The sequence below is a fragment of the Rousettus aegyptiacus genome, unplaced genomic scaffold (assembly GCF_014176215.1).
Source record: "Rousettus aegyptiacus isolate mRouAeg1 unplaced genomic scaffold, mRouAeg1.p scaffold_m13_p_1, whole genome shotgun sequence".
NCBI lineage: Eukaryota > Metazoa > Chordata > Mammalia > Chiroptera > Pteropodidae > Rousettus > Rousettus aegyptiacus.
Genome location: NW_023416284.1, coordinates 185,752,492 through 185,769,454, shown reverse-complemented (window position 1 = coordinate 185,769,454; position 16,963 = coordinate 185,752,492). Strand labels below are relative to the sequence as shown.

The following is a 16,963-nucleotide window of genomic DNA, read 5'->3' as shown; positions in this document are numbered from 1 at the left end:
GCCAGGGGCCGGTGCATTTTTCCTGCCTCTTCCTATCCCTCCCTCTGTGATCAAGTGTCCCCTACGACCTTCTTTTTCTAGCCTCTCTCAGAAGAAACAACAACAAGCAGAATGTTGTGTAAATGGAGACGCATAGCGTGCAACCTGTTGGGCTTCACTTTTTCCAGTCAGCCTAATTATCTGGAGAGTCGCTCTAGAACCGTCCTTGGCATGGAACACGGAGCCGAGTGTAACATGGCATCTGCTTGTGTTTCCAGCTTCATCTTCCAGGTGAGTATTCACTCACACTTATAAAAGTCCTAAAGAATACGACGGCGTCGTAGCGGAGCTCTCCACGTGCCCGCTCTCGTCTACAGTCCATCCGCACCTGTCTCTCTTCAGGTCTGTCTGATGCAGCTGCAGAAGTGTCTCCTAGAACAGACTGGCTCTCTCACAGGACTTCCTCGTCTTGTTCCTGTCCCGTTGTCTAGGTCAGCGGTTCCCAACCTTCGTGGCCCCTGGGACCGGTGCTCCCGTGAGCATCTAACGCCTGATGGCCTGCGGTGGAGCTGAGGTGGTGATGCTGGGGCTGGGGGGCGGCTGCAATGACAGGCGAAGCTTCGCTGGCTGGTCCACCACTCACCTCCTGCTGTGCGGCCCGGTGCCTGACAGGCCACAGATGGTTCCGGTCCTCGCCCGAGGGTTGGGGACCCCTGGACCAGGACGTCTCTCCTTCCACCGTCCGTTTTCTGTCGTGTACTATTGCTCTTTCATTGTACGTGGTCGTCCCCCACCCCCCACCCCCCAAACCATGTGCTTTAGCATCTGCCCTCATAAGGAAGCAAGAAGACCCCTCCAGCTACTGGTCCGTTATCCTGATTCTCTTTATAGTCAAATTTCTCAAAAACATTTTATTTTACACTCTGCTTTTTCTTTTTTCCTCTTTTTACCCGCCCCCCCCCCCCCATCCCTCTCTCTTTGGCAACTATCAGCTTGTTCTCTGTACCTGGGGTCAATTTCCGTTTTGTTTTATTCATTTGTCTTGTCTTTTTCAGATTCCACATATAAGTGAAATCGTATGGTATTCGTCTTTCTCTGTCTGACTTATTTCACTCAGCACAACACCCTCCAGGTCCATCCATGCTGTTGCAAATGTAGGATTTCATTCTCTGTGTGGCTGAGTGATATTCCATTGTGCATATGAACCGCCCCTTCTTCACCCAGTTGTCTGCTGATGGGGGGAGTAGGTTGCCTCCATAGCTTAGCTATTGTGAACAACGCTGCAGTGACCATGAGGACGCATACATTTTTTTCAAATTGGTGTTTTGGATTTCCTCGGGTACATACCCAGCAGTGGACTCGCTGGGTCGCGAGGCAGCTTTACTTTTAATTGTTTGCGGAAGCCGCGTACCGTTCCCCACAGAGGCCTCGCCAGCCGCTCGTCCTGCCAGCGGCACCCGCGGCTCCCTTTTCTGCGCATGCTCATCAGCACGTGTTGTTCGTGATTTTTTGATGATTTTCTCTAAGTGCCGATCCCACTTCTTCCTTGCGAGTTCCCGCTTTCTGGCCCCCTGACCACCGTCCGGGTCAGTGGTCCCCCCTGCCAGGGCACCGCCGGCCGGCCTGGGCCAGGTCTGGCCGAGGGGCCTCTGGCTGGCCCCCCGCTGCGTCCGCGCGGCCGCCGCCTCAGCCCTCCGAGCATGTGCACCTCCTCCCGCGCCCCACCTCCCAGCCGAGGCTGCCGCCGGGCTCAGGAGGCCACTCTTGAAGAGACTTGAAGTACTTGGCTCCCGTCACTTGAATTTGTGTTATGCCACATGAATACACGTGTCAAAGAAATCCACAGTTATATGAAGAGTCAAAATTCCACCGACCGCGACAGCCTCGTTCTCCTCCCTGGACCTCCTTCCCGGCCGGCAGCCCTGCGGCCTCCGCAGCCACCGCGTCTGCAGGCCACAGGCCCCAGCCTGTCCCCTTCCCTTGCCTCTTCCACGGGCAGCCCCGTCTCGGCCTGTCTGAGAGCTCACCCTTCATCAGAGCAGCGTGGTGAGTTCGGCCCTAGTACCTGGCACCATTACTGTCGACGGCACTTGAGTGTGGCCCGTCCGAGCCCGTGGGACAGACCCTCCGAGGGCAGCAGCGACTGTATCTCCGCGCTCCGAGCCCAGCGCTTGGGGCAGGCGGCAGCCTGGGCGCGGCAGTGAGCCAGCCGCCCTGCGGGGGCTGCCCGCACACACACCGAGACGCACAGTCGACCCTCGGTGCTCGCGGGCCCACTCCTCAGCTTGGGCTGTAACCGCATCAGTACCCGCAGCACTCAGGGTCGCAAGTGGCGAGGGTCACAGCCCCAGAGGGCGCGGTCCCAGCTGAGGCAGAACGCCGAGTCCGGTCTCACAGGTGCCTTTTCCGCGGCCTCCTGTCTGGGGCGCCGGGTGTCCCTGGCCGCAGGGCGGCTGGTGGGGGCCTCGCTGCGTCCCGTGCTGTTGTAACGTCCGCTCGGACCCTGAGACAGGCAGGGCGGGCCGCCCGCCCTCCCCGTGGGCACCGTGCCCAGGGCTCTCTGAGAGTAGGCTGGACACTGGGACCTCTCCCGGGGCCCCCAGGCCCGGCCGCCTGCACGCGGGGGAGGAGCCGCTGGGACGGTCCCTCTGCTGGGGGGTCCTTCCCAGGATTGCGTAGGACGAGTTCCCTTGTTTCCTGGGGCTCGTGAAATGCCACCTCCCACCTCCATCCTTGTCCTGCTTTGTCCACACCGGCCCGTTACGCACATCTGTTGGCTGTAATCTTGTCCCTTGTCACCTGTAGCCAGGAGGCAGGGCTCCATCTGTCTTGCTCACCTGGCCAGGTGCCTGTCCGACACTTGGCGAGGGAGTGGTCCAGCCCCTGTGTGCACCACACAGCCTGCGGCACGGGACAGACTGACGTCTCTGAGCCTAGCTCCCTAGATGGCGTGGGATTTGAGGGGACTTCATGATTCTGTGTCATGGTCACGAAGTCACGCTGGGGACTGACTACAGGGAGCTCAGTCGTCTCACCCGGCAGAGTCGCCTGGACCAGGAGTGGACGGGCAGGAGGCCGCAGGGACCACCAGGAACACTCGGCGGGCAGAATCGGGAGGGTGGAGCCCAGGAGACGGAGCTGCCAAGGTCGCAGGAGACTCCTGCTCCCGGGAGTCTGCGACTCCCTCCCCGTCGGGAACCCCGGGCAGCGCCCCCAGCCAGGTGCTGGGTGCCACTGGGGTGGGGGGGCGTGCGTCTTCCGCCCTGTGACCAAGAGCAGCTGAGTCAGACAACGACACGGGACGGGGGGCGGAGGGGGGACGGGGGGCGGGGAGGGGGTGCTCGAGGGCCCGGCGTTAGGCTTCCTGGAGGGCTGAGGGCCCTCAGGGAAAGGCCGCCTTCCCGAGGGGCTGAGGACCGCGTGTGGATGCCTCGCAGCCGCATCCCTGCACCGCCGCCCGCCTGCCCACCCCGCCACTCGCTTCCCGCCCAGGCCGAGGCACCACGGGCAGGTTCCGGCGGGAGGCGCAGTGCCCCGGCCTGCCCCCGAGAGGCAGCATCGGGCTGAGGGCGCCTGGAGCTCCGCCCTGGGGACAGTCGTACAGCTGCGGGTCCCCCCACCCCCCAAGCTGAACCCCTCAGCCCGAGGAGCCTGGGGGCCGCACGCAGGCCGGGGGCGGGGGTGGCCAGGCCTCCTCGCGTCCGCCCACCACGCGCAGCCCCTGCACGGCCACCCGGGAACCCCAGACAAGGGCGAGGCCCAGGACATTCGAGGTCACAGGCCAGATGAGGCCGAGAGGCGGGGCAGCTACGCGCAGTTCCAGTTCGGGGCCCTGGGGTGGGGGTGCGGGGACGGAAGGAGGAAGTGGGGGGGAAGCGTGGCACCTGACCAGCCCCGCGGTTACCCCAGTCAGCGGTGCCGACGTCGAGTCCTCGTTTAGAGCCATGTCCCACGGTTCTGTAAGTTGCGCCATTTCAGTGAGCTGGGCGGGGGCATGTCAGAACCCTGTGAACCTGAAATCATCTGAAACCAAAAAGTTCAAAAAGAAAAAAGCCCGTGCGGGGGGGGGGACCCCGCCTTGGAGTCCTAGCTCCCGCCACCACTTCGCCCCGGGCCCCCGCCCCGGGTTCCTGGGGTGCCTCCCCCGGCCTCGGGCCCGTGCCCTGGGCTTCCAGGGGTCCCCGAAGGGCCATAGACCAAGGGGGTGGGGCACTGCAGTGTTTGGGAACCCGCCAGGTCAGCTTCCCAGCCGCCCCGCAGCAGAGACGAGCCCTGCGAACCTGCGGCGGGAGCCGGGGCCTTAGGCGCGGCGGAGGCCAGCTCGGCGGAGGGCTGTGCCCCACGTGGACGCAGGGCCAAGGGCCTCTCTCTGTCCCGCCCGGCCCCTCCCCGGTCTGCGGGCTGGCCCAGCGCTGAGGGTGGGCGGCGGGCGCGCAGGCCCCCAGCCCCGGCCGGCGGGGCGGGCCCAGGGCGAGACAGGAGAGGGCGCCCGAGGCCTGACTGTTTCTTCACCGCGTCCCCCCATCGGTCGCGAGAGCAGCCCGGCTCTGACGGGGAACCCGGGACGCGAGACGTCCGGTCTTTGCGGCAGACGCGGGGGCCAGAAAGGGAAGGGCCGTGTCCGCCTGGAAGACAAAAGGTCGCCGGTCTCTCGGCTCCTTATAGTTCCCTGAAAACTGCAAACAGCTGCACAGCTCAGGGCACCCCAGCAGTGCCACCCCAGGGGGTCGCCGATGAGGGGCTCCGTGATACATGGGACCGAGAGTTACCCCACAGGACGCGCTGCCTGGGCCGTCGCCCCCGCCCGCTGCCCCTCGGGTAAAATCACCTGCGCCTCCCGCGGGCCCCACGCACACCTTTCCGACCGGGACCCGCCCGACCCGCCCGGGAGCGAGCTGGGTCCCAACCGCCCGGGGCTCCCTCACCTCCCTCCTGAGTCCACGGCAGGAGAGTGCTGAGCCGAGCTCGCTCCCATGCTGTCTGTCCGGCTCAGATAAACTTAGAAAAATTCTCTGCGGGTTTGGACATGGTACATGCTGTCAGCCGATCCGTGCCTCAGTTTCCACATCCGTGAAATGGTGGGGATGGTGACAGCGACTGTCCCAAGGCCTGAGCGGCGCCCGACGGGATAAGTGAGCAGGGCGCGTGAGCTGGCGCAGCCGCCGCAGTGAGAGCCGCGTGAGGGTGGGCGCGGCCTGGCCGGGCTCCCTCCTGCTGCGGATCTTCTGGAAGGAGCCGCGGGCGCCTGGACCCTCCCACTCCCGCGCCGGTCCTCACTGCAGCCGGCATGACGTTTCAGGTTATGGGTAAGTCAAAAGCCCGACTGCACACGGTGCCAACGATGGAGAGACTTGCGCCACGGCCTGGGCGGTTGGCTTTTGTCGCTGTTTTGTCCTCCGCGACCCACAGGCCCACCCCGAACCTCCTCCGTGACCACTGGCTTCAGGGGGCCCTGCCCGGGAGCCGCAGGTGACGGCGTCTTACCCGAGCACCGATGGGAGCAGAGGGGGTTCCTGCTCCTTCTGCTGCCCGCCCCACGTTGTCTCAGCCTGTCCCCTCTCTCCACCAAGCCGCCCCGCTAGGGCCCGGCCCAGCCGCGGCCCCGTCCCGCCCAGGTCCAGCCCGGGTGCTCCGGGGGCTCGGGCGGCCCCTCTGAGCTCGCAGGCGGGCGGCGTGGACCACAGGCGTGGACGACAGGCCCGTCCGGGGCCGCACGGGAGCCGCCGCACGGGAGCCGCGGTGTGCGGGGCGGGCCCTGGGGAGGTCGCCGCCTCCTCCTCGTTGTGCAGCCCGTGCTCCGTGCGTGGCCGCGGGAGGCGCGTGCGGGCCGGCCCCCTGCCGCGTCCCTTCCTGCCCGACACCCGTCCCCCACCCCCACCGTGCGGCCACCACCCCGACCCCTCCCCGGGGCACCGTTGCGCTGGGGCTGTGGGCAGGGACGTGATTCGGGCCACAGCGGCCCACGCGGCAGTGGTGGGCCAGGCGTGGAGGTGGCACGGTCACTTCCGTCCAGCCGCGCGGAGTGGGTGAGCAGCCAGTGCCCGCCACGCCCGTGGCTTCCTTGTGACACAGAGGGACGTGGCGCTGAAGCCGACTTTCAGCCTCACGACCGGCCTGAGCTGGGACAGGTGGGCCCAGCCGCGCCTGCGGGAGCAGAGTGCACGGCCCGGACTGCGTGGCTCTCAGTGGGGAGGCTCTCGCGGTCTCCAGGCGGCTCTGCTCCGGCTTCTCAGGGGGTCACAGCCGAGCTGTCACCGGCTGGAGCTTGACAGGGGGTGGGACGAGCCACCTTGAAAGTGGCTGAAAGCCATGCCGGCCGGCGGGTGCTGGCCAGGGAGCCCAGCCCCTCCCTGGGGGCCACTCTGCTGGCTGCTGATTGGCCCTCACAGCACGGCAGCCGCCCCCCAAGAGGGCGAGGGGGTGCACGGTGCTGCATAACATGGAACTGACCTGCTTTTGGGGGTGATGCAGCTTCGCCCCTGCTCGTAACGAGTGACTCACTGAGCCCCGTCGGGCCTGGGGGAGTGAACGAGGCCCCACTCTGAAGGGAGGGAGAGTGGGGTGTCTGCGCGGACTGTACCATCGCGGTGGTGGGTTCGTCAAAGCCTGACCCACAGGGCCACCTGACACTGCCGCTGGGTGTCCGTCTATTTTCGCCGGAACGTTTAAGGCAGCGTAACCTGCTGCATGCCAGCCATGGGACTTCAGGCTAATGACCGACCTGCTCGGTGACTCCGGTTTGTTATCTGTCAGCGACGCTCGTGGCTGCCACACGACTGACCCCAGGGGACCCCTGTGCCTTCCCAGCACAGGGACCCGACGGGAGAGGCCGCACCTCGCAGGGTCCGGTGGGGACGGCGGGCCGCGGAGGGCTTCCTCGCTGGTCCTGGAGGCTCAGCCCAGGGCCCTCTCCCAACTCCGTCCACGAAGACCCACTTCACACCCTCCCCTGGCCTGAAGGACAGAAGCAGGGTGAGGTCGGAGTCCAGTTGCCTGGGCTCGTGAGCTCTGCGGGGCTGGACAGCCTCACACGCAGACAGGCCGCTTCCGTGGCGTGTGACCCCTGCTCGGCGAGCGTGAGGGGCCTGGCCTGGCGTGAGGATGTGCCTGATCTGCCACCTGTCCGTGGTCCCCCCACACTGTGCTGGCCCCAGTTGGGGTTCTCTGGGAAGCACGCCCTCCGTGGACGTCCAGGTCCCCAGGGAGGAGCCTACGCATCTTGGGCGTTGCCTGCTGGGCCCAAGGAGCCTGAGTGAAAACAGCCTTCCCTCGGTCCTTCTCGGCTGCTCTGCGTTTGCCTGACAGAGGCCCGGCAGGCATGCGCGCCCTGGGCCCCCCACGCACGCCCTGGCCCCCCACGCACACCCTGGACCCCCAACACATGCCCTGGCACCCCGCGTGCACTCAGGCCCCCCCACACACGCCCTGGGCCCCCCACACATGCCCTGGCCCCCCACGCGCGCCCTGGGCCCCCCACGCATGCCCTGGCACCTCACGCGCGCACTGGCTCCCCACGCACCCTGGGCCCCCACGTGCGCCCTGGCCCCCCACGCGCGCCCTGGGCCCCCCACACACGCCCTGGGCCCCCCACCATGCCCTGGCACCCCACACGCGCCCTGGGCCCCCCACATGCGCCCTGGGCCCCCCACACATGCCCTGGCCCCCCACGCGCGCCCTGGGCCCCCATGCCGAGCAAGGTCACCGCGTTGTCCTCTAGAAGTTGTACAGCTCCGTGTTTCACATTTAGACCTAAGATCCATTGTGGGCTCAGGTGAAACGTGTAAGGTCCGTGTCCAGATTCATCCGGCACAGGTTCTCCTGGTCCCGCTGCCCTCCCCGCCGTCGGGTGCCGGGAGCCGGGGGACCGCGAGCGGGGCGCGGCCCCTGCGTTTTCGTTTTGTGCTGAAAACACGCTTGGAGGTGTCGGCCGGCTGTCGCCTGGCGCGCTGAGCAGCGAGTCGCCCCGGGGTTTGCGACTGCAGCGAGCGCCCTCTCTCGCGCGGGGCGTGAGGGCGGCCGGGCCGGCCCTGCGGGCGCCGCGTGCCTCGCCGGGGGCCAGGCGAGGTCTAGCCTCTCTCCCTGCTCTGAGCAAGTCGACCCCCGGGGCGCGGACGGCGCCCTCTGGCCAGGGGAGCCCGGGGGGCTGTCCGCCCAGCCGACAGGCAGTGAGCCCACGCGCCGCTCCGCCTGGCGCCTCGCGGTGCGGGGGGACCGAGGCCCGGGGCTCGTGGGCGCATTCTCAGCCCCTGTGGTGCACAAGGGTGGCTCCAGCGGGGGCAAAGGCCGGAGTTTGGGGGTGCGTCAGCGTTCAGCTGCAGGTACCCCATCGATCTGAGCCAGTTCAGGCAGGAGAGGGTTTATCACCAGGGACGGATGCTTCCAGCATCAGGGACGCGACCAGGGCGGCTCTCGGACGAAGCCCCAGAAACAGCCAGCACCCCTCGGACTGGCCGGCGCTCCCGCTCAGTGAGCGGCCTCCAGAGCACGTGGTCCCCGCAGAGCGGGTGCCTGCCCCCACCCCACAGCCACGGCGGGACACCGGGTGCCTCAAAGTGGAGGAGAGACAGGTGGGCTACGTGGACATCGCTACGTCTTTCGGTGTTGAATGACTAAACACAAATCTTTCAGGACGAAAGTCGGCCTCTATTCTGTGATCAAAACTGAAGGCCGTCCGACGGGCGTCGACTGACAGACACAGGGCCGGCATGCGCTGCCGCTCCGAGTGTGACACACGGCTCTGGGGACCTGTGAGGATCGAGTGCCGTGGCTGTGACGGGGTCTTGACGGGCCCAGTGCTTCTGCAAGTGTCACGCCCCTAAGACGATGCCGGGGAGAGAGCCGGCCCTGGGCCCCCCGCCGCCCCGCCAGCGTGCTGGCCGCCCGAAGGCAAACGGGGACACCCGCCCCGGCCATCTCCTCGGAGACGTTTTAACACGAAGTCGCCATTGGTGTTCTTCACGTATCGAAACTTGTGGCGCGTCTGCGTGGCTCTGATCACTCGTGCACCGCTGACGGAGGTGACGCGCGCCCCACCCAGACTCGGGGTCTGACCCTGAGGACAGAGGCTTTAGTCGAAAGCATTCATGAGCGCAGGCGAAGCAACCTCATCTCTTTCTCGCTCACCTCTAAGTGGCGCTCGGGGTTTCCTCCCGTCACGTGTGCCAACAGCACACGCCAGCGACGTCGGCGTGGGCGACCTTGGCGCCAGCACACGCCAGCGACGTCGGCGTGGGCGACCTTGGCGCCAGCACACGCCAGCGACGTTGGCGTGGGTGACCTTGGCGCCAGCGGGCCCGACCGGGCTTCCCGGACGGCCTCCGTCGACGCGGGCGACCTGCGCCGTCCCTTTTGCTCCGTGCCGGGGCCGCCGGCTCACGGCGCGACCCGTCAACGTGGTGACAGGGAAGCGCGTGCGTTCCTACGTCGCAGGTAAAACCACGTCGAAAACTGTAACTTAGTATACTCGGTTTCCTTTTCAATCCTATGTACTTTATTTTCTGCATTTAGAAGCATTATTCTGAAAAGGGGTCTGCAGGTTTCACCAGACAACCAAAAGTGTCTGTGTCAAAAAGAGATCAAAATCTCTGTATTGGTGACTGATGGTGACAATTGATTTTTAAAAGTAATTCATTTATTTTTCACTAAGGAGACTCTAACGTAACAGCCATTCTGAGGCGTTCAGCGCATGCACCCTGTCCTGCAGCCACCGCCTGTTTCCGGAACATTTCGTCTCTCCCCAGACGCTCCTGGGAATACATTTTCGAGCATCGAGTTTTGTTTTGCACGTTTTTCAGCACAGAGCTGGGGCCACAGCTACAGACCAAAGAGGCCGTCTGGTTGCTCAGCTGAAACACAGCCCCGAGGCGGGGGGCAGGCGCTGGCTGCGCATGGTGCCCGGGGACCTGCCCGGCCACGAGACCGCGTCCAGCCCAGGCGTCCGCACTCTCCCGCGTAACCCTCCAAGTCAGGCTCCTTCTGGCAAAGCAAGGCCACTCGGCCCTCTGAGCCCCAAGCCCAGCCGGCACTCCCTGGCGGCAGGCCTCTGCGCCCCTCACAGCTTGCGGGGAGCCGGCTCAGGGGCCTCGAGCCAAGAACCGGTGGAGGGGACCCACCCGAACGCAATCCCACAAACCTCTGCAGTGCTGCAAGATCGTCGTCCCTCGAGGTGCCTACACGGCCGCCTTCTACAACTCGACTCACCCCCCTTGCAGGTGTGGCCCCCCCAACTCAATCATCCACACCTGGGCTGCTACCCCAGCCAGCGTGGGAATTCCTGGGTAGCTGTGGGCCCGGCTGGAGGCGCCTTTGATCTCGGAGACGGAAGTGAGAAGCCCGAGTTCTCAGCCCAGTGCTGATGGCTGACCTCCGACCCGTCTGTCCACGGGCACAGACAGAGCTCACCAGCAGGGCTCGGTGTGAGCAATGCCGGGCAGGCGAGCCAAAGCTCCCACTTGACACCAGGACAGATGGCCCCCGGACACTCGCTGGCATCGGGGGAGCTGCTGGGCCGGCTGCAGCCAGACGGGGGCCTCTGCACCCCGCATCGGAGGGGCAGGCCCTCTCCGCCCTGGGTGGCAGCGACTTCGGGCCTGAGGGAGAACTATCCAAGAAGGTCGGCTTGCCTCTCGTAGGCTTCCTAAGTTATTCCCCATTGTCCCTAGGAGCTCCCCTGAGCCTTGCCGAGGGTCCTCGGAACCCCCCCGACCTCCGTCCTGTGACCCCGTTTCCTGTGACACTCCTCCCCCAGCCCCCGCTTGGCCCCTGCTGACTCTTAACTTGATGCCACTTCACGAAGGCCGGGAGAAAACCGTTTGATGGGCGCCTGCCCCGTCTGGTCCAGGAGCAGGTCTGGCGGGGGCGGCCGATGTGCTTAGCCCGGCCGCCGGTCGCTGGGGCCTTACTTTCCCCTTCGACCAGAGAAAACTGGAGTGCGGGGTGAGGAGGCAACACTCCCTCCGTGTCCCGTTGGGAGGCAGGGGAAGTCGGGGACCCTAAGGGACCCTCCTTCCTGTCCCGCAGCTGCCCCCGTCGGAGCGCGCCGGCCGTGCCCAGGCCGCCACCTCCCTGGGGAGACCCGCCCACCCCCATGTGCCCGCGGCGGGTGCTCAGGAAATGCCGGGTGCTCAGGACGCTGCCCAGCCGGCCAGCTCTGCTCCACTGCCCGCCTGACATGCAGGGCGTGGGGAGATCAGCGGGTCCGTTTCGCCCGGCGGTGAGGGCCGCGGGAGGCCCCGTGGGGCTGGGACCTGGGGCCGGGGAAGCAGCCGCGGGCGCCGGCACCGGAGGCTGCCCTGTTCCGCCCTCCCGCGCTGACCACCAGCCCACTGGGCTCCCGGGGTCGGCCCTCCCGGAGGAAGGGCTGTGCGGGCGTGAGCGTTAGTGTGCACGTGTGTGCGCAGGATGAGTGTGAGCACGCACACGCATGGTGTGTTTGCATGTGAGCATCTCACGCCCAGGGGTGGGGTTTCGGGAACACCCCCCATGTGGTGTTCGTGACTGAGCTGCAGTCTGTGTCCAGCGTGGGAGTGGTCGGTCTGCCTGTGGCCCTGTTTCTGGGTTCGGTTTATGTCCCCTACGGCGCTGAAACACCAGAAGTCTCCTTGCTGGGTGTCGTAAGAGCCACCGTCGAAACTCTCTGGGATGTTTGACTCTCTGGGCCTTCATTTGGGCTCCTTTCTGAGACCTCTCTCTGCACGTTCCCGGCTTCCTTACTGGAAGCCGCGTCTGGCAGTCGCTGGGGAGAAAGCCTGGCCTTCCCGGGGGGCGGGCGGCGTGGCCTTGGGGCTGGCGCCGCGGGTCCGTGGTGGCCGCGGGGGCGGGTCTGCTTCCCCCGTTGCCGTCCGGACAACCGGAGTTTTGTGACATGTGCGTCTCGGGTCTTATCGCTGAGGAAGAAATGAATTTCCACTCAGCAACAGTGATGAGAGCTAAGGTTTATCGGAGGCACGTTTCGAGGTAGAAACGGGTCACGCCTAAACTGGCGAAGGACGCGGAGGCGAGGGTAAGCAGCCCCGGGAGTGGGCAGCAGCCGGGAAGGAGGGCCGTGTGCTGTCAGGGCCGCCGCGGTGGCTGCCGAGGCGTCCTGCGCGATTGGCACGTGGTCATTTCGATGGACATTTGGCCGGTATGCGACGGCCTCCTCTGCGCATGTGCAACCCCGAGTCCCGCCTGCTGCAGTCAGGGTCACGCGTTTCCGGGCACAGGCTCGACACCGCGACGGTGGCGCAGCGGCCGAGGCCGTGGCGGGTCAGGGAAGCGGCTTCCGCGCAGGCGTCTGTAGCCCGATTAAACCCCAGCCGCGGGGTGCGGCCCTCGCGTCCTGTCTCCGGGATGCAGCCGGGATTCTCTAGCCACGTCTGGGGGGCCTCCGGGGGCCTCCGGCTGGGCCTCTGCTCCTTGGTGCCCGCCGCTCGTGTCTGCCTAACGCTCCGGATGCAGGGGACGGGGCGAGGTGAGAGGTGGGAATGTGACCCCCAGATGGACGCGCCCCTCCGTGCGCCGCCTTCCCTGGAAGGGCACCGGGCCACAGGCATATTCCAGAACGAGCTCCCCTGGCAGGTGCCACGGGCCCCGCCTCTCAGGGTTCCTCACGCGAGGACTGTCCCTGGCGAGCCCCCACCCGCCCCCTCTGGCAGGCTCCGCCTGGGTCTGGCGCGGCCCCTGCTGTCTGACCGGCTCGGGTGGGTTTCACAGGGGCCGCTGCCAGCTTCTCCTCGAGGCTGCCATTTGGGACGCGGGATTTGTACGTATTTAACAGTTTTATGTACTTAATAGCTATTTGCCTAAGAAGCTTAGCATAGTAAACACTGCGGCCACACGGCCGTGTGCCCAGGGTAAGCGGAAGGTCAGTCCCCCGGGGTTCGCAGCCTCCGGCCGCCCCCTGTAGTCACGGCCCCCGCCATGTCCCCGTGGGAGGCGTTAGGAGCTGGGCACCGTTTGGGATTCCTCGGCACCTTCAGTTTTGCGACATCAGGAAAAAAGGAAGTGAGCATCAGCAACAGGACCCAGTGAATGGCTCTCCGTGGCCTTAAAGCCGCACACGGCAGGACTCGGAGGCGGCTGTCCCCGGCCCCAGTGCGCGCCGGCTCAGGACGACCTTCCTCAGCCAGGCCCCACGACACCAGGCGCCCTGGACCGCGCACGCGCCCCGCCCTCCGGGTCCGCGATTCTCCCCTTGGTCCTGGGACCTCGCCAGCCCCTGCCCTCTGACTGGGGTCCTGGGACAGAGCTGCAGGGCGGCCACTTCAGAGCCCATCAGGGGTGGACCCACAGCGCCTCGGGGCCAGCCACGAATCGCTCAGCTGCCCAACCCCAGGAGGCCACCGAAGCCGGGAGAACGTGAAGCGCTTGCCCTGGGGGCAGCAGGCGGGCGAGGGCCGCCCAGGGTGGGGGGGCGTGGCGTGCCCCGCCCCCGTGGCCGAGCCCTTGGGCCGGGACCAGTGCACAGTGGGAACTGATTCGGGACGCTGCCGTGGTGCCAGCCGGGGCCCCAGGACCAGTCGGAGCCGCCGCACGGGGGGGGGCGTGGCCGCCGCCTGCTGGACAGTGGGGGTCACCGGGGACGTGGCCCCGGGACAGCGGGGCGCACGCTTCCCGCGCCCATACGTGGGCGCTGTGCAGAGACACCTGCCAGGGCGGCGTGGGGGCCGGGGATGCCGGGGTGGGCGCAGAGGGGCCCGCTCCGCCCTGCGGCCGCGCCGGCAAGTGTGGGCTCCTGGGGAGGTTGCCGTCTGGCGCCCGAGGCGGGTCTGGGGTCTGAGCCCATGCGGCTGGGCTGTGAGGGGCCGGGACGTGCCGAGGCAGAGCCGTGTCCTCTGGGGCCTGCGAGTGCCCGGCCCCGTCCGCTCCTCATCGGCAGGTGGCAGCAGTGAGCAGAGGCCGAGGGCAACCCGGCCGCCGACCCTGTGTTCACAAAGACGCCTCCTCAGAAGCAGGTCTCACTTCGCCAGACATTTTCTTAAAATTATAATTGAAATTACGCAGCCCGAATAGCACACCCACCCCTGGGGCGGAACCCGGACAGCGTCGGGCAGTGGGCGCCGACCCTGAGGCTTGCAGCCGGGTGGGCCGGGCCGCGAGGCCCTGCGGTGGCCTCCAGGGCCAGGGCTGGCCGTCGGGTCCTCTGGGGTGCGGGGCATGCTGTGTGTCACAGACACTGCAAGAAGCCAGCGAGCCCGGCGCCGCCTCCGCCGGCCGCTCTGCACCCGGTGCCGGGCCGGCCGAGGTTTCGCTTCCCGGCAACTGTCGTTAGTTTCGGCTCAAATAAACGCTTACGAACGACAACCCAGTTCTCTTCTGATCTGTGCCGGGCTCTGTGGGGCAGGGGCCGGTCCAGGAGGGAGGGAGACCACCGGGCAGGGGCGCAGGGCACCCCGGGCCAGGACACCCCGAGCCTCCGCCGACCTGGCTGCCCGCCGGCGACTCGCGGCAGCTCCGATCCAGGGGAAAGCTGCCGCCCTGGGCCTGGACGTCACCCCTGCTCTGGGGCCCACCCGGTGCAAGTTTCGTGAGGTGATACCAGGGACAGGCTGTGAGCCTTTCACAGAAATGTGCGTCGAGAGGGGTCTTGGGAGTGGGGACCCCGATTTCCAGCCTGCGTCTGTGGGCCCAGGGGCCCCTGGTGCAGTGCGCGCAGGTGACCCGGCTCTGCCAGACAGCACAGTGCGCGGTCTTCGCCGGGTCCGGGCCCCCCCTCCCACGGGTGCTGCCGCGGTGACCCCGCTGTGTGGAGCGGACGCGTCCCCGCCTGCTCGGGGCCCTGGCATGTCCGCAGCCTGCAGGCCGCCCTCCGGTAAGCAGGGGGGCTGCGAGGAGCTTCTGCGCTCAGCCTCAGCTGAGTGACGCGGGTGGCAGGAAGCCTGTGTTTGTGGGCTGCATGGCTCCTCCAGCCCTCGACCCACGGGGAGAGCCCCCCACGTGCCAAGATGCCAGGAGGTGACGGAACCCCACTGCCACCAACGGAAAGTGTCCGCCCTGCATGACCCCGGACGGCAGGCTCCTCGCCTCGCCCCACTGCCTCGGACCGGCGCTGGAGGGAAGAGGGACCACGTTTCTGGGGAGTCTGGCCAGGGGCAGGGCGTTGCTTGGCCTTTGCAGTCAGGCCGTGTCGTCGGCCCGGGCTCTTACCTCACAAGCGATTTGTCACAGTGGCCCGGTGACCACTCCCCAGCCCCACGGGCTCTGCCGCCGGCCGTGCTCTCGTGCGGCCCACAGGGGGTGCCGCCTCTTGTTTGTGGGAGGCTCGCCTGGGGTTCCAGCTCAGCCCAGAGTGGACCGTGCGTCCAGGACTACCTGTCTCGTCACGGCAGATGTCCCATGGGGTGCGTGGGGCTGTCCCTGTGCCTGGGCTCTCCACGGTGTCCGTGTGGCACTGGTGGGTCACAGGACGGACGTGGAGCTTTGGCAGGACAGATGCCACCTGGGTTCTGGGGTCCGCAGAAGGGGGGTGAGGCCTCCGGGCGGTGCGGGGGGACGGGGATGGCCCGGGGCAAACTGTGGGGACCACATGCTGGCGTCTCGGGGTCGGGGTCGGGGAGGGAAGAAACGCGGGGCGGGAGCCTGTCTGGGGACACCGGTGACGGTGGCTTTGCGGCTGCCCAGACACCAGGGGCAGGGCCCGCCCCCCGCCCTCCGCCCTGGTGCATCTGTGACGGGCCGCGCCTGCCTGGGGCCGTGGGCTCCGCTGGCCTCGGGCAGCACCCGGGGCCCGCGTGGGCCACCAAGTCCCTTGCTGAACGCCCTCCTCCTGCTCCTGCCGTCGGCCCCGGAGGGAGCCCCACGAGGGGAGGCTGGGAGCAGCCTCCCGCCCATCAGCTCCCGTCAGGAGCGAGCCGGCCGCTCTGCTCTGGGCGCGTCCTCCCCTCCCCCCCCCCCCCCCCCCCCCCCCCCCCCCCGCCAACCACGCTCTTCCCGGACCCGCGGCTTCCGACCGCGATGATGCGGTCTGCTCTGCCCAGCAGCTCTTGGCCCCAGAGAAGCAGCTGCTGCTCTTCCGTCCCTGTGGGTTCCCAGCTGCCTCTCCGGGGTTTTCCAGATGCACAGTGTGACGGGTCGTTACGTTTTCCCACCGGGTGCTTCAAACTCCCTCTGGAAGGGCCACGGCGAGTGCCCCGGGGAAGGCGAAGCTGGAGTGCTGTGCGCACGTCCGGCCCGCGGGGGCCCCGGCCGCGCCCGTCTCCCGAGGGGCCCGCTCCAGGTCGAGAGAGGTCTTTGTAATGAAGTGTCCCTCAGTGTCTGGTCTCTTAGGAGCATTTAAAAAAACAGCGGACGCCGGCTTTCACTCGGTGTCTGTCAGCACTTAGGGATGAGCATACGGTTGTTCTCGTTTGCTCGATTAAATGGTGATTTATATCAATAGGCCTGATATTAAGCCGTTCTTACTTCACTGGAAGATAAAACCGAGTTAGTTGCGTTATGCAATTTCCTTAACACACTGCTGGGCTCTGTCTGCTAATGAAGTTCTCAGGGTTTTCGCGCTGCCGTTTATTCGGCAGCGGACGGTCCCGCCGGTCTCCTCAGCGCCACGGGCGGACTTGCCCCTTAAACGCCCGGGGCCTCTGCGGTCACAGCAGCCAGACGCCACGAACACTGCCGGAGCCACGGGAACTGGCACCGCCGGAATCGACGCTCTCCACTCTGCACCCGAGCAGCCTGGAGCTGGGTCTCTTACGTGCCACTGTTGGAAATGAGACGGAAACGAGACTATGAAACCATTGCTGTGTTAACCTCATAAAGGGTAATAGCTCTGCTTTTAAACTTGCTCTTAAATGCATTTGGTGCCCAGCACATGCTTGTCGGTTAATCTGGAAGCTGTTTGAAGCCAGATTTCGATTTTATTTAAACAATGCTATTTTATGCTCATAAGCTACATTAATGAATGACACCAGAAAATGTGGTTTAATAAGCAACGAGTGCCTGCTTTAGGGAACTCAGTGCAAAGTGAGGATGACTTGTCTGCGCATCAGGCTGCGTGGGTCGGGCGGTG

At 66.3% G+C, this 16,963-nt stretch overlaps 1 protein-coding gene and 1 long non-coding RNA gene across 4 annotated transcripts in view; both read right to left on the bottom strand.

Moving 5' to 3' along the window:
* Window positions 1-1,071: 1,071 nt before the first annotated feature.
* Window positions 1,072-4,394, bottom strand: LOC118606082. Its single transcript, XR_004952307.1, has 3 exons — window positions 4,260-4,394; window positions 3,884-4,002; window positions 1,072-3,242 (listed from the first exon to the last, which is right to left on the bottom strand). It is a non-coding gene; the product is annotated as an uncharacterized LOC118606082 (long non-coding RNA).
* Window positions 4,395-16,297: 11,903 nt separating this feature from the next.
* Window positions 16,298-16,963, bottom strand: part of FAM120B (family with sequence similarity 120B) — a 54,617-nt gene continuing 53,951 nt past the window's right edge. Inside the window, exon 12 of one of the 3 annotated variants that reach the window (XM_036223771.1) lies at window positions 16,298-16,654. In XM_036223771.1, coding sequence (XP_036079664.1) covers window positions 16,391-16,654 — 264 coding nt within the window. In that variant the 3' untranslated portion in view covers window positions 16,298-16,390. The remainder of the gene's footprint in view (window positions 16,655-16,963) is intronic. The other 2 variants (XM_016125066.2, XM_036223785.1) reach the window with 2 other exon arrangements.